Raw genomic sequence first — 15,540 nt, 5'->3', positions numbered from 1 at the left:
AACAAACAATCTCGTCATCACCAATTCTGTAGCTATTCCTGCCACTGTCAGAATTTGTTCGCCGATTAACTTCACTACCTCTGCCAGAATCACTAGTTTAGTTATCCCGCCATTATTCTCCAGTTAGGTGTTATTACATGTTTGTACAACGCATTTTCCGCACTACTCCCAGAATAGAACAGTAGTGGCTGCTAGCTGGGGACTGTATAACTGGCCCTTAGTAGTGTAGCCGTATGGCCAAAAATTTTCTGTCAAAAATTCATTTTCTTGGATACACGGAGAAGACAATTCGTAATCTTTGTTGCCTTTTATTCCTGTTAGTCGTTTATTTCTGCTCTGGCAATCTGAATCAATGGAATTTGCTAATAATTATAACAACGCTGATCATTTGCAAACCCAGTCAACCACATAAACAGAGACTGTCATTCGCCCTTTCGGATTTATTCACTCAGCTTGTATAGGCTCGCCCCCTTTTGTATGCAGGAAAGTTTATTTCTAGATGCAATGGGGATTCTCCTGGCAGAGACATCATGTAGACGATGCACGCATTCAAAAATATACTTACGATTCATTCAGAAATCAACTTAGAATTTGAACAAAAATGTCCAAAAATCAACAGGGATGGATTCAAAATCGTATGAGTAATTGATAGACCAATGTGTGCTGGATGCTAGGTGCTTTATGAAACAAGGTCTTTTTCCTCAATAATATGAATTGTATGATTCTTTTCTATATTCCAACCACTACTTTAACCGCATTTCTAGAATATGAAAAGAAATACAAGTATTCTACTGAAATCACATAGAGAAATTCAATTCATACTACTAATAAATGACAAACCTTTGCTGTGATGTCTTGCAAATCCCTAAGCTCTTTTTTCTCTGAAAGTGGAGGTGTCTTCTGCACAAACTCGTTCAGTATAGCAAGCATCAAGAACTGAGCTGGTGGTGAGAGTGTCAAGCCATCACGCAGAAGTCCTATTAAAGAACTCCAGCTCTCAGTGAGTTGAGAACCAGAAGTTGTTTGCATATAGCAGTAAAACAACTCCAGAACACTAACTTCTATACAAGCCTCCTATAATAAGAGAAAAATGTATGTAAAGTACTTTGAAATAGAGTATATACACTTATTTTTTCCCGTCCATTATTTTCTTACACAATCACAATTACATACACATCATTTTAAAAAAAAGAGCCCATCATTGTAAAATTTATGTCTTATTTTTGTATTTTTGTCTATATTTAGTGATAGTTCACATGCACATAAATAAAATGTACAAATTAGTTTTAAAATCTGCCAATTTTCAAGACAACTAACTAGTAACAAAGTATATACAATATTAGACACTCTAGTTGACCATCTGTTAGATATGGAATTAAGCACCTCAGCTTCTAACATTTTTCTTCATTGTTCTTAGGTCCACACAAATCTCAACAAATTTTCTGGGGCATATGTACTACATTATTGCTTCATTTACGATTTTATGATGACAGTGGTTTCTGCTCTTCTAGGACTAGTCTGCCTGTACTCCTGTGCTCTGTCAAATGAAGCCCCTTAATTTTACAAGGGAAGGTCAGCTACTAATAGCAAGAAGCAATACGAGTAGAATCGATGCATATGATACGAGTTGACCCAGCAAGATTACCTCTCTGACTTCAGGCAGCAACGCGTAATTTGTCAAACAGTTCCAGAATCATGCTTAGCCATCCCTTTATACACTAGTAGGCATTAAAATTGCAACATCAGAAAGGATAACAAGTGATGAAAGATAACACTATCAAAGACTGGTCACAGCCACCAGCTTTAAGATGCCAGGAATCCAAGCCTGGTGTCCAAAGTATCACCTATATGAACTAGACTAACCAGTATCACCATACAACGTGATCGGTCCATATGATGATGACAAATGCAATATGGGACTCCTCCACACATGGATATGTCCACTGTGATGCTATACATAGAACTGGGACTCAGCTGAAAAGATGACAAAATGCCATTCCTGTTTCCAATTCGGTTATTAGGTACATCGCTATCTCTGCTGCCACATCAAGGCAAGCCACAACAATGGTGCTGAAAGTCCAAGAAGCCATAGCCTTGATACTTGCAAATTACAATACTTGTTAGTAGATATTTCTCCTTTTTACACAAGGCACAATAATCCGCTCAAAATTTACTAATATTCCAATGTGACAGGATGAAAAGTAAAGGAAAGGTGACCTCTCACCGATAACAGATCAATGCATGGACCACAGAAACACATAACAGCATTTGCACTAGCTTTTGAGCAATAGCTCTTTTTCTAAAACAGGTACACACATTAACACACATATACACCCAAATCCACACTCCTGTGGTCACTGCAGAGACTGATTATCGATATTTGATTACGGAAAGCAGATGCCTCCGCAGATAGTGGTGGGAAGCAGATAGGGAAGGATGCAGGGAAGGAGTAGTGGGAAAGAGGCAGGTCTCTGGACAGATGACTCTGCAGCTGCACAAGATGAAAATACTACAGAGGGTAGAGCAAAAAGAGATGCAGGAAGAGCAATAGGAGGGGGGGGGGGGGGAGTAGGAGGGAGGGGAAAATGGAGGTGGGAAACAGATGAAAAGACAGAGAGGGAGAGGAGAAAGAAGGGAAAAGGGTTGAAAAGGCAGAAGGAGGTGGAGGGGAGAAGGAGCGTGAGAGGGAATGCTCACATTGAGGGAGGGGGAGGGGGAGGGGAGAAGAGTGGTGAGAGAAGGCAGAGCACGATCTGGATGGAGGAGGAGTAGTCTGAACAGAAGAAGTAGGGAAAAATTAGATAAGGCAGTGGGAACACGTTCATGGAGGTTTAGGCCAGTGGGATTGAGAGAGTGCGGGATTTACTGGAGAGACAATTCCCATCTGCATAGAGTAACCAAATGAAGTCAGTTGTGTTGCAGCATGCAGCATGTTCAGCAACTGGATGGCCAAATTTGCGGTTTGGACAGTTTCATGCGAGCAGACAATCTGTTACTTGTCATGTTAACACAGAATGTCATACATGTTCAGCAACTGGATGGTCAAATTTGCAGTTTGGACAGTTTGGGAGTGGCCATTCACGCAAGCAGACAATTTGTTACTTGTCATGTTAACACAGAATGATATGAGGGTGGTTTGAAAAGTTCTCAGAATCACCACGAGAGGTCAGCGCTAGCGCAACGAGTTGTTCATGTGATATTCATTGGACTGTTTCCTGCAAACACGCGCCACGTCACTGCTCTTGGAAGAGAGCTGTGGTGGTGACGTGGCTCATTGTTGTTCCCATGCAGTGATTTGCGAAGATGGGGGGAAAAAAAAAAAAAAAAAATCGAGATTCAAGCAGTGATCAAGTACTTCGTAAAGACATGTATGAAAGCAAAGGTCATTCATGCTGATTTCCAGAATATGCTGGGGGACTCTCTTCCTTCATATTCAACTGTTGCCAAGAGGACAAATGAATTTAAATTTGGTCGGGAGAGCTTAGATGATGAACCGCATAGTGGTCGGCCAAGATGTGTCACTACTCCAGAAATCATTGCAGAAGTGCACAAAACGGTCATGGAGGACCGCCGACTGAAAGTGCGTGAAATTGCTCACGCTTGCCAGATGTCATCTGAAAGGGTATTTCACATTTCAACTGAAGAATTAGAAATGAAAAAATTATCTGCAAGAGGGGAGCCACGACTCTTGACGCGCACCCACACACATGGGCCATCGCCATGGGAAAATTACACTAACTAAAGTTTGAATTGTTGCCACACCTGCCTTATTCACCAGATTTGGCTTTGTCAGGCTTCCATCTCTTCCCAAAACTGAAAATTTTTCTCGGTAGATGAAGATTCACTTCAAACGAAAAATTGATTGCCAGAGTTGACAACTATTTTGCAAGCCTGGAGGAAACTCATTTTCAAGATGGGATCAAGACACTGGAACACCACTGGACCAAGTGCATTAATCTACAAGGAGACTACATTGAAAAACAAAAAAGATTCACTGATGTAAGTACTTTTTTCCCATTCCGTTCTGAGAACTTTTCAAATCACCACCGTATATAACAATTCTGCTTTCACATGTGGGCCTGCTTCTTATTGGGTAGATATTCCAGTGACTGGAATGCAGTAGGAGGTGGTGGATGGGTGTAAGGGACAGGTCTTACACCTAGGATAACCTCAAGGCAATGACCCATGGGGTGCAAGATTTTCAGCAGGATTGGAAAAGAGATGGAAAAGGATATTCTGTAGGTTGGGTCGGTGACAGAACACTACTTTGGGGGATGTGGCCAAGATTTTTGGTAGAATGTCCCCTATCTCGGGGTATGACGAGAGGTAGTAAAGCCTTGGTGGAGGATGTGGTTGAGCTTCTCAAGGCCATGGTGATATTGGGTTATAAGATGAGTGCTTGTCGGTGGCTGCTTAATAGATTACTTGCAGCAGGGGGGATATGTCACAAGAGATTTATTTATGGATGAGATGACAGGCAATTCCCCCCCCCCCCCCCCCCCAAATACACTCTCTCTCAATCTCTCTCTCTCTCTCTCTCTCTCTCTCTCTCTCTCTCTCTCTCTCTCTCTCTCTCCCCTCCCTCTCTTTTCAACCCCTCTGCCTTCTTTCTTCCCTTCCATTTCATTTCATTCTGCCTCTTCATCTTTACCTTTCTCTCTTTTTTTCTCCTTTGCTCTTCCTGCATCTCTTTTTGATCTACTCTCTGTACACTCTTTTGTTCCTGCTGCGCAGCCACTGAGTCATCTGTCCAAAAACCTGCCTGTTTCTGTTACCCCATCTTTGCGCCTTCCCTATCCCCTCCCAATCTCTATCAGCTCAGGCAACTGCTTTCAATAACTGAGTATCAATAATCATTCTTCCATGATTTTTAATTGAGAAAAGTGCTATGTAAAAGATGTAGAATGCATTACTGATATCTACTTTGTGAAGCTGCACTGAAATGTTTATCATTTGCATATCCAAGTATCTAGGACACTTCATGCATATTTAACATTTGTTGTATGCCACCTTCGTGGTATTGCCATTTTTAATGTCCAGCAATGAAATACTACGATACAAATAGTGTTGACTGAGGCTGACTTGGTAAACATTCATAGGTATCAGTTTGGACTGCCAGGAGATGTGGTTTCGTTAGACAAAACCTGTACATAAAAAAGGAACAGTTAATTAGTGTCCGTAAAGGTAATGGAACTTGGATCTCATTTGGTAAAAATTCCAGTTCTCACAAGTAAGAGGCAGAGCATTGTTTTTCACATTGAATCAAGATGTATTGGACACCTACTCACTCAACACAGTAGTCCTTTGTGAAATTACTATTGGCAAGTTTCACCTGATACTAATCAAAGAAATAAAAAGTACAACAAATAAAAAGGAAAGAGTGAAAGTGGCTAATCCATCTACATCAATGAAGAAATTCATTTCCAGAGAATGTATTTAGTGTGCTTTCTAAAAACTGAGACACAAAATAAATGCATAAGAACTAAAATGCTTCTGCCACCCGCAAACACGGGTGGGGGGATGGGTACAGGTATTTTATTCATTACAGAATTCTAACAAATTTCTAGCAATCTTTGGCTGTGAATCTATTGTAGATTGCCAAGCATTACAGAAAATACTGTTACTTTAGTACTCTGTACGTATCTTGGGCTTTCTTAGTTGTCATACTTTTCATTGGAAATTATGTTGATTCCTTGGTGTGGTGGCAGTTTCAGCACTGGTCTGTAAGCAATATGGGTGTGAATCTACACAGAATCATGCTTCAATCTTTAATTCTCAATTCACAGTACAGCTCTTATTGCCTCAAAACCTGCAAATTCCCAGGACAACATATACTTTATAGGAAAGACATTGTGAATAACACCTTCAGTTGCTGAATCAAGTAACTTTATTCAGCACCAATTTCAGTCTCCATGACTGTCTTTTGATGCAAAACTTGAAATTCATAACTGTGTGTCAATAGTATACCACTGTTTTCACTGGTTACAAACCATTAGTCAGCTCTCATATACTCAAATCTAATAACCTAACTGTAAAACCCACATAAAAGTTGAAATCCATATTTTAATTCTTGGTGGACAAGATTCTTTACACACCTTAGCCAATTTTAGATTAGCTCCAAACTATACAAACCAACCACAAGAAATAATTTTATGATGCACGGAATTCCTGTTTATCTATTTTTATTTGAACCACACACTTGCCCCCCCCCCCCTCCCCCCACCCCACATCACCAACATACAACACATAAAATTTCGATAATGTCAAGCTGCGTGCAATTTCCCCATCCTGTTTACAGTTCCTATCTTGCTGTCTTAATAGTAAAAACAGTTATGTAGAGAAACAATAAAAGGAATGTCACAGCACACAGAATTAATTTGTTAATTGCACTGAGGAAGCAATGGAAGTCCTATAATAATAATGATAATGATAACAGTCAATCTGTGCCATGTACAGAAACAATAGCTAGAATTTCAAGACATGTCACATATATTATAAAACATGGGCTGTTTATAGAATATGCTTTCATGTCTGTATGTTATCAGAACACTTAGAACATTTACTTTCTGACATCATTACACACACCTAAATATGATCTCACCTTCTTAAATCCTTCAATGGGTGGGGGCTGCTTCACTACCTGGTGTACAGTCTGCACCAATGTATCCATAGGCATAACACGTATCGCTGATATTAGATACACCAGCACTTGCTGGCTTTGGGTTGCCACTGGAACAGCCTTAAAGGATGGAAGAGGTCTACTCAGAATCAGAAAGCACATCACAACTTCTTACACCTGTGTGTCAATACAAGGACATTCAAGTATATTTAAAAAAACTGGATTAGCTTTAAGATAACAAATCAATAAAACTACGAGGAATTCTTTTCACGCATCAGTATATTTCAACTACGTGAAGTGCAGGGCTACGTGTAAATGTTTTTTCAGAAGCACTTTTAGCCAAAAAGTCTCTTTATCTTACAGTGAGTTGCTGAAATAAATCTGAAAAAGGAGGGGATAATTATTCTATATTCTGTCCAAGGAGAGTGGATTTTCCACATGAGATGAGCACAAAATCAGAGTCAATTATTAGTGGCCAAAAAATATGTATATAAAATAAAATAAAAAAAATAAAAAAAAATAAAAATAATACCTTGTTGTACACCAAATTCTGCCTGAAACATGCGGGGTGTATTGTTTCTCATCCCCAGTATCACATGAGAGCATATGACTTTCATGATATTTATTCAGGTTGTGCAAACATCTGCATAAATGGGTGCTATGCACAAAGAAAACAAACAAATTTACATTCTTGAAGAATGGCATCACAAAACCACAAAAAGGTGCTGTAATGACTGTTCACATATTGACAATCAGTTCCAGTCAATCAACCACCTCCATATCATGAATATCAATACATCAGGTTAAAGGAGGATTGCTTGATGCCAGGCATACAATTATTATTAGTTGCAGCATATGTAATATAAGTAACAATGCTGCAACAGATAATAATTATGTGCCTAACATAAAGGAACCGTCCTTTAACATGTTGTGATGATATTCATGACTTGAAAATGGTCGATTGACCAAAACTAGCTGTCAAAAATATTAATACACACTACGGCAGCTTCTGGTGGTTTTGTCATGCCTTTCTTTGGGTACACTGAACTGTGCAGCACAGTTTACTGAAAATTTACATCCCTTTGTGTCAGAAAAATTAAAGTGAATTCTGGGCACAATGGTCGTGTTTTTTAATGAAAAATAAATAAATAATAAAAAAAGCCCTCTCACAATCCACCTACTACCAAAACTGAAAACATTCTTACATTAGGAGTGAAAGAAGCAGACGACTGCATTTCCACTCAACAAAGCAATCATCAAGCCTTGCTTATAATTATGGTATTATCTAGAACTTTGCAATCAGATTTGCACAGGTTTTGTGTAGTGTTTTTTACATGGCCTTTATGATTTTCAGTTTCTGTTTGATACAATTTCTGCTAGTTGGAAAATTGCTACAAAAACTTATGCCACCTCACAATAATGAGAGTAAAGTACGTTTCTTAAACATTTTTTGCTCAACATTCAGCAAAAATTTTCTGCATAATAACATATTGTATGTAATTTTTAGAGTTTTGTACTTTCATCAGTAAATACTGAACCCTTGTAGGGAAATCTATCAGTCTGACCAACTGTTAAGAACATCCTTTTTTCAGAAACGGGTACACATATCAAGTTTAAATTTATGCCACATACTTTAAGTCTATGGTCCCTTAGCAGTGGAAAAAACTACTTACGCTTCTAAATAAATAGAATCAGAAGTAATGGCCATTTATGTGACATATTATGATAGTCGCAAAATCACCCACCAAAAGCTATAGTGTACTTCCCACAGACCTAGAATCACGAAATTTGGCAAGAAACAAGGTTTCACAGTACAAGTAAAACCTGTAAACTGTTGATTTGTAATTATATCAAACAAAAAATATTTCTTTTTTTCATTTGTTATCTGACTTCAAACTTATAAGGAGTGATCAAAAATTTCTCTTCAGAGGCCGTACAGCCCAGAATTGGTATGCCAATAACACACAGTTTCAGTGAGCACTGAGGCAATCATCCTTCTGACATACCAGGTTGATGGCAGTTGTTTGATAAAACACCTTGTCGTGCTGTATGAAGAAATCCGTAACTGCCTGCTGCACATTCTCGTCTGAGGATACACATCTATTTATTACAAAAATTGTATTTTTGTGTTGAGACTCGTTGGTTCTGCCAACTCACAAGCAAATTGTCATGTTCCAGCCTAACCTAGGCCTTGACCTACGAGGGCTGTTCAATAAAGAATAATCATAATTTTTTTTATGGCCATAATTTCTTGCACTAAAATTTAATCTTATGATATTCTGTTAGCTTAATGTGCAACAAACATGCCGTAGTAGTTTCATTGTTGGGACTCCTGGTTCCCACCTGTGAGAGGCAGGCAAGGTCAGACATGTTCAGTATTGCCTACCGATGCAATGGAGATAACATGTGAGGAGCAGTATGCAGCTTTGAAATTCTGCTTTCGTCTCAACAAATCTTCAGCTGAGGCCTATACAATGTTGTAGGAGGCCTATAAAGAGTCTGTTCTTCCCTACAGCACAGCTTGAAGGTGGTTTAAAATGTTTAAAGAGAAGAGAGACTCAATTACAAAGGAAGGTAGACCTGGTGCTCCAGTAGCTGCTCTAAGGAAGAAAACATCAACACTGCTGCTCTCATTGTGAGAGAGTATCAACGAATTACCTTACGATCACTTTCTGAAATACTGAACATTTCATTTCACAGGGTGCCACCCACACATTAGTGATAGAAAAATTATACGACACATGTTTGTGTGTGATGGGTTCCAAGGCTGTTGATTCTCAAACAAAAGGACATTTGTGTACAGGTCTGCATGTAGTTAAAGTTGATGCTAGAGGAAGATCCGGAGTTTCTTTCAAATGTAATCACTGCTGTGAAACTTGGCTACATCATTTTGATCCTGAGAGCAAACAGCAAAGCTCAGTGTGGAAGTCTCCTTCATCACCAACCCCCCAAAAAGCAAAAGTGGTTGCTTCTGCTGGGAAAGTTATGGTCATTTCATTCTTTGATATTCATGGAATGGTTTTCAGCATGTTGTACCTACTCATACATCAGTAACTGGACAATACTACAGATACGCCCTGAAAAGATTGTAATTCCATATCAGACGCAAAAGACCACATTTCCGTGAGGCAGGCTAGATGCAGCATCACGATAATGCGCAACCACATATTGACAATGTTGTTGCTGAATATCTTGCAAAAATCAACGTGAAGTGCATCCCTCACCTGGATTTAGCCCCGGGTGTGACTTTTTTCTATTCCCTAACATGAAGAGGCTGCAGAGGATCAAGTAGGTAAAAAGACAAGGGCTAGTAGAAATCCTTGGGTAACACAAGAAATATTGAATTTAATTGATGAAAGGAGAAAATATAAAAACACAGTAAATGAAGCAGGCAAAAAGGAATACAAACGTCTCAAAAATGAGATTGACAGGAAGTGCAAAATGGCTACGCAGGGATGGCTACAGGACAAATATAAGGATGTAGAGGTTTATCTCACTAAGGGTAAGATAGATACTGCCTACAGAAAAATTAAAGAAACCTTTGGAGAAAAGAGAGCCACTTGTATGAATATCAAGAGCTCAGATGGAAACCCAGTTCTAAGCAAAGAAGGGAAAGCAGAAAGGTGGAAGGAGTATATAGACAGTCTATACAAGGGTGATGTACTTGAGGACAATATTATGGAAATTGAAGAGGATGTAGATGAGGATAAAATGGGAGATAAGATACTGTGTGAAGAGTTTGACAGAGCACTGAAAGACCTGAGTCTAAACAAGGCCCCGGGAGTAGACAACATTCCATTGGAACTACTGACGGCCTTGGGAGAGCCAGTCCTGACAAAACTCTACCATCTGGTGAGCAAGATGTATGAGACAGGTGAAATACCCTCAGACTTCAAGAAGAATATAATAATTCCAATCCCAAAGAAAGCAGGTGTTGACAGATGTGAAAATTACCAAACTATCAGTTTAATAAGCCACTGCTGCAAAATACTAACGCGAATTCTTTACAGACGAATGGAAAAACTGGTAGCAGCCGACCTCGGGGAAGATCAGTTTGGATTCCGCAGAAATGATGGAACACGTGAGGCAATACTGACCCTACGACTTATCTTAGAAAATAGATTTAGGAAAGGCAAACCTATGTTTTTAGCATTTGTAAACTTAGAGAAAGCTTTTGACAATGTTGACTGGAATACTCTCTTTCAAATTCTTAAGATGCCAGGGGTAAAATACAGGGAGCGAAAGGCTATTTACAATTTGTACAGAAACCAGATGGCAGTTATAAGAGTCAAGGGGCATGAAAGGAAAGCAGCGGTTGGGAAGGGAGTGAGACAGGGTTGTAGCCTATCCCCGATGTTATTCAATCTGTATATTGAGCAAGCAGTAAAGGAAACAAAAGAAAAATGTGGAGTAGGTATTAAAATCCATGGAGAAGAAATAAAAACTTTGAGGTTCGCCGATGACATTGTAATTCTGTCAGAGAGAGCAAAGGACTTGGAAGAGCGGTTGAATGGAATGGACAGTGTCATGAAAGGAGGATGTAAGATGAACATCAACAAAAGCAAAACGAGGATAATGGAATGTAGTCGAATAAAGTTGGGTGATGCTGAGGGAATTAGATCAGGAAATGAGACACTTAAAGTAGTAAAGGAGTTTTGCTATTTGGGGAGCAAAATAAATCATGATGGTCGAAGCAGAGAAGATATAAAATGTAGACTGGCAATGGAAAGGAAAGCATTTCTGAAGAAGAGAAATTTGTTAACATCGGGTATTGATTTAAGTGTCAGGAAGTCGTTTCTGAAAGTATTTGTGTGGAGTGTAGCCATGTATGGAAGTGAAACATGGACAATAAATGGTTTAGACAAGAAGAGAATAGAAGTTTTCGAAATGTGGGGCTACAGAAGAATGCTGAAGATTAGATGGGTAGATCACATAACTAATGAGGAGGTATTGAATAGAATTGGGGAGAAGAGGAGTTTGTGGCACAACTTGACTAGAAGAAGGGACCGGTTGGTAGGACATGTTCTGAGGCATCAAGGGATCACAAATTCAGCATTGGAGGGCAGTGTGGTGGGTAAAAATCGCAGAGGGAGACCAAGAGATGAATACACTAAGCAGATTCAGAAGGATGCAGGTTGCAGTAAGTACTGGGAGATGAAGAAGCTTGCACAGGATAGAGTAGCATGGAGAGCTGCATCAAACCAGTCTCAGGACTGAAGACAATGACAACAACCAAAACAACAACAACAACATGAATAAACACCTTCGTGGGAGGCATTATCAATCAGCAGCAGCAGTGGTGAAGGCTGCGGAGGTGATTTTGAAAGACCAGCATGTATTCGAAAACTGGCAGGAACACTGCCGCCACATCTCATGGTCTTTTTCCAAAGAAATACAAAAATATTAACTAATTATAACATATATAGTTACAGGGTGTTTCAAAAATGACCGGTATATTTGAAACGGCAATAAAAACTAAACGAGCAGCAATAGAAATACACCGTTTGTTGCAATATGCTTGGGACAACAGTACATTTTCAGGCGGACAAACTTTCGAAATTAAAGTAGTTACAATTTTCAACAACAGATGATGCTGCAAGTGATGTGAAAGATATAGAAGACAACGCAGTCTGTGGGTGCGCCATTCTGTACGTCGTCTTTCTGCTGTAAGCGTGTGCTGTTCACAACGTGCAAGTGTGCTGTAGATAACATGGTTTATTCCTTAGAACAGAGGATTTTTCTGGTGTTGGTATTCCACCGCCTAGAACACAGTGTTGTTGCAACAAGACGAAGTTTTCAACGGAGGTTTAATGTAACCAAAGGACCGAAAAGCGATACCATAAAGGATCTGTTTGAAAAATTTCAACGGACTGGGAACGTGACGGATGAACGTGCTGGAAAGGTAGGGGACCGCGTACGGCAACCACAGAGGGCAACGCGCAGCTAGTGCAGCAGGTGATCCAACAGCGGCCTCGGGTTTCCGTTCACCGTGTTGCAGCTACAGTCCAAATGACGCCAACGTCCACGTATTGTCTCATGCGCCAGAGTTTACACCTCTATCCATACAAAATTCAAACGCGGCAACCCCTCAGCGCCGCTACCATTGCTGCACGAGAGACATTCGCTAATGATATAGTGCACAGGATTGATGACGGCGATATGCATGTGGGCAGCATTTGGTTTACTGACGAAGCTTATTTTTACCTGGACGGCTTCGTCAATAAACGGAACTGGCGCATATGGGGAACCGAAAAGCCCCATGTTGCAGTCCCCTCGTCCCTGCATCCTCAAAAAGTACTGGTCTGGGCCGCCATTTCTTCCAAAGGAATCATTGGCCCATTTTTCAGATCCGAAACGATTACTGCATCACGCTATCTGGACATTCTTCGTGAATTTGTGGCGGTACAAACTGCCTTAGACGACACTGCGAACACCTCGTGGTTTATGCAAGATGGTGCCCGGCCACATCGCACGGCCGACGTCTTTAATTTCCTGAATGAATATTTCGATGATCGTGTGATTGCTTTGGGCTATCCGAAACATACAGGAGGCGGCGTGGATTGGCCTCCCTATTCGCCAGACATGAACCCCTGTGACTTCTTTCTGTGGGGACACTTGAAAGACCAGGTGTACCGCCAGAATCCAGAAACAATTGAACAGCTGAAGCAGTACATCTCATCTGCATGTGAAGCCATTCCGCCAGACACGTTGTCAAAGGTTTCGGGTAATTTCATTCAGAGACTACGCCATATTATTGCTATGCATGGTGGATATGTGGAAAATATCGAACTATAGAGTTTCCCAGACCGCAGCGCCATCTGTTGTTGAAAATTGTAACTACTGTAATTTCGAAAGTTTGTCTGCCTGAAAATGTACTGTTGTCCCAAGCATATTGCAACAAACGGTGTATTTCTATCGCTGCTCGTTTAGTTTTTATTGCCTTTTCAAATATACCGGTCATTTTTGACACACCCTGTAAGTTATTCTGGTACTCTCCACACTGAAAACAAATTAAATTGATCTGTATCTTTTGCTGAAATAAATCAATAAAATCAGTGTTTTGCACTGGCTACAATATACTGCCAACCAACAATTGGCTATGACCAATATCTACAAATTGCTGACATCAGCACACAATGCAAGAGCTATGGCACCAAAAGTGTACTTTAGCCTAACACATTAAATCTAGGTCAACAGCTGCATTTCACACACTGTCACTTTATAGTAGGCATAAGGAAGAAATTAGTAACAGTACTTTTATCCTCTAGTCCATTCACAATGACTCCCAGCTTTCTTAGGTACATGATATACACTAAAAAATTATGTTCTGGAAAATGTGTCTTAAGGCCTGGTCCAGAAAGAAAACATCATGCCACTGCAACCCAACCACATGGGACATCATTGCCACTGCTGCCTCAGCCATGACATCATGAAAGTAGTTAAGAATAAAGTCAGTATTTAGTTTGCAGGTTTCAGACAAGTGACATTGTGGCAGAAGATTTATTAGTGCAACATAAGATACAAATTTTTGATAGAAATGGTAGTTTCAATGAGGAACAACTTGAAGTACTAGTAAACTGAGAAATACTACAAGGAAAAGACAATGTTAGGTGGCACAGTATTTAACCCTTGAGTGGGTGTGCCATTTTTCATAACATAATCATGTGCGCAATGTACTTTGGACACTTATAAAGAACAGCTGACTTTATGTTACCAAGGTAAACATTATGAGCAAAATCACAGTTTAATCTTAGTTTGATTAAATAATTATAAAGTCACATAATATGAGCTGAAACATTGTTAAAGTAAACAATAGTGAAATAAACTTTCATTACATCACTCTGTTGCCACACACAGAAGCTATCCCTGGGTAACAATCTACTCTGCATCAGATTCTAGTTTATTCGATTACTAATCATCTCACAGGCGACTGTTACTAACTCATAATCTAGGTCATTTACTTGCATGGCTTGTAATTTTTTTTCTTACCTAGACTGCTGTTTATTTATATTACTGCTGCACATTCGATGTATGAGAACACAATCAATCACTGTGTTAGCTGAAGCAATAATGAAAGAATTGGTATGAACTTGCAACTGTGAAACAACAATGGATAGGTGCAAAACAATTTTATTTGTGGTTGATGCACTTTAGACATAGGCTCCCCCGTTCAGCAATTAAACAAAGTGGGAAAAACTACAGGAATACCTCCAATTGTATACTGAACTGGAATATTTTGAAGACAGGCTATTTTTAAAACATATTTAGTGTTCTCATTAGTTTAGAGCAGCTCACAAATTATTCAACATTTTCCACTAATCAGCTTCAAGGTACAAGGGTGTTAGTGTTTTGCCTCAAATACACACATTATCTTTGATCCTAATCTTTCTCCACTAATCACTCCTCTGTAAAGTGCCATTTACAGGCCAGTCCTCTAGTAAACATAAACTACATATCACAATACTATGACAAGGACAGACTGCTGCTGCTCCACCTTATACAGGAGAAGCTAAGTCACAGACAGGCACAGAGCAAATATATTCATTTTAGCTTTCAGCCAAAAGGCCTTCCAAAGTAGAAAACATACACTTTCACAAACCACAATTCACACACACATATGACCACTATCTCTGGTTGCAGCAACCGTACTGTGTACAACAACTGTGCCTGATGGGAGCAGCAATCTAGCGAACATGGTGGGTTAGGAATGATGCTTGGCACAGGGAGGGGGGGGGGGGGGGTGTAGGAAGGTGGTGGGGTAAGGGAACGGGCAGTGCTGTTTGCTGGAGCATGCAAGGACATGGTAGCGACAGGGTAGTGGCTGCTAGGTACAGTTGAGGGGTAAGAGAGCAAGGGGTAGAGGAGTGCAGGAGGGGAGGCAGCAGCAGAGAAGAATAAAAATAGAAAAGGACTAGTGGATG

At 39.9% G+C, this 15,540-nt stretch overlaps 1 protein-coding gene across 1 annotated transcript in view; it reads right to left on the bottom strand.

The window, feature by feature from the left end:
• The window catches only part of LOC124566579 (protein dopey-1 homolog), a 378,074-nt gene that overhangs the window by 123,736 nt on the left and 238,798 nt on the right, over positions 1–15,540 (bottom strand). The window contains exons 23-24 of the mRNA XM_047131121.1: positions 6,602–6,739; positions 841–1,074 (exon numbers count right to left, since the gene is read on the bottom strand). Of these exons, the coding sequence (XP_046987077.1) occupies positions 841–1,074; positions 6,602–6,739 (372 nt within the window). The remainder of the gene's footprint in view (positions 1–840; positions 1,075–6,601; positions 6,740–15,540) is intronic.

Source organism: Schistocerca americana, chromosome 1 (genome assembly GCF_021461395.2).
Source record: "Schistocerca americana isolate TAMUIC-IGC-003095 chromosome 1, iqSchAmer2.1, whole genome shotgun sequence".
NCBI lineage: Eukaryota > Metazoa > Arthropoda > Insecta > Orthoptera > Acrididae > Schistocerca > Schistocerca americana.
This window is presented reverse-complemented; position numbering and strand designations above follow the sequence as displayed.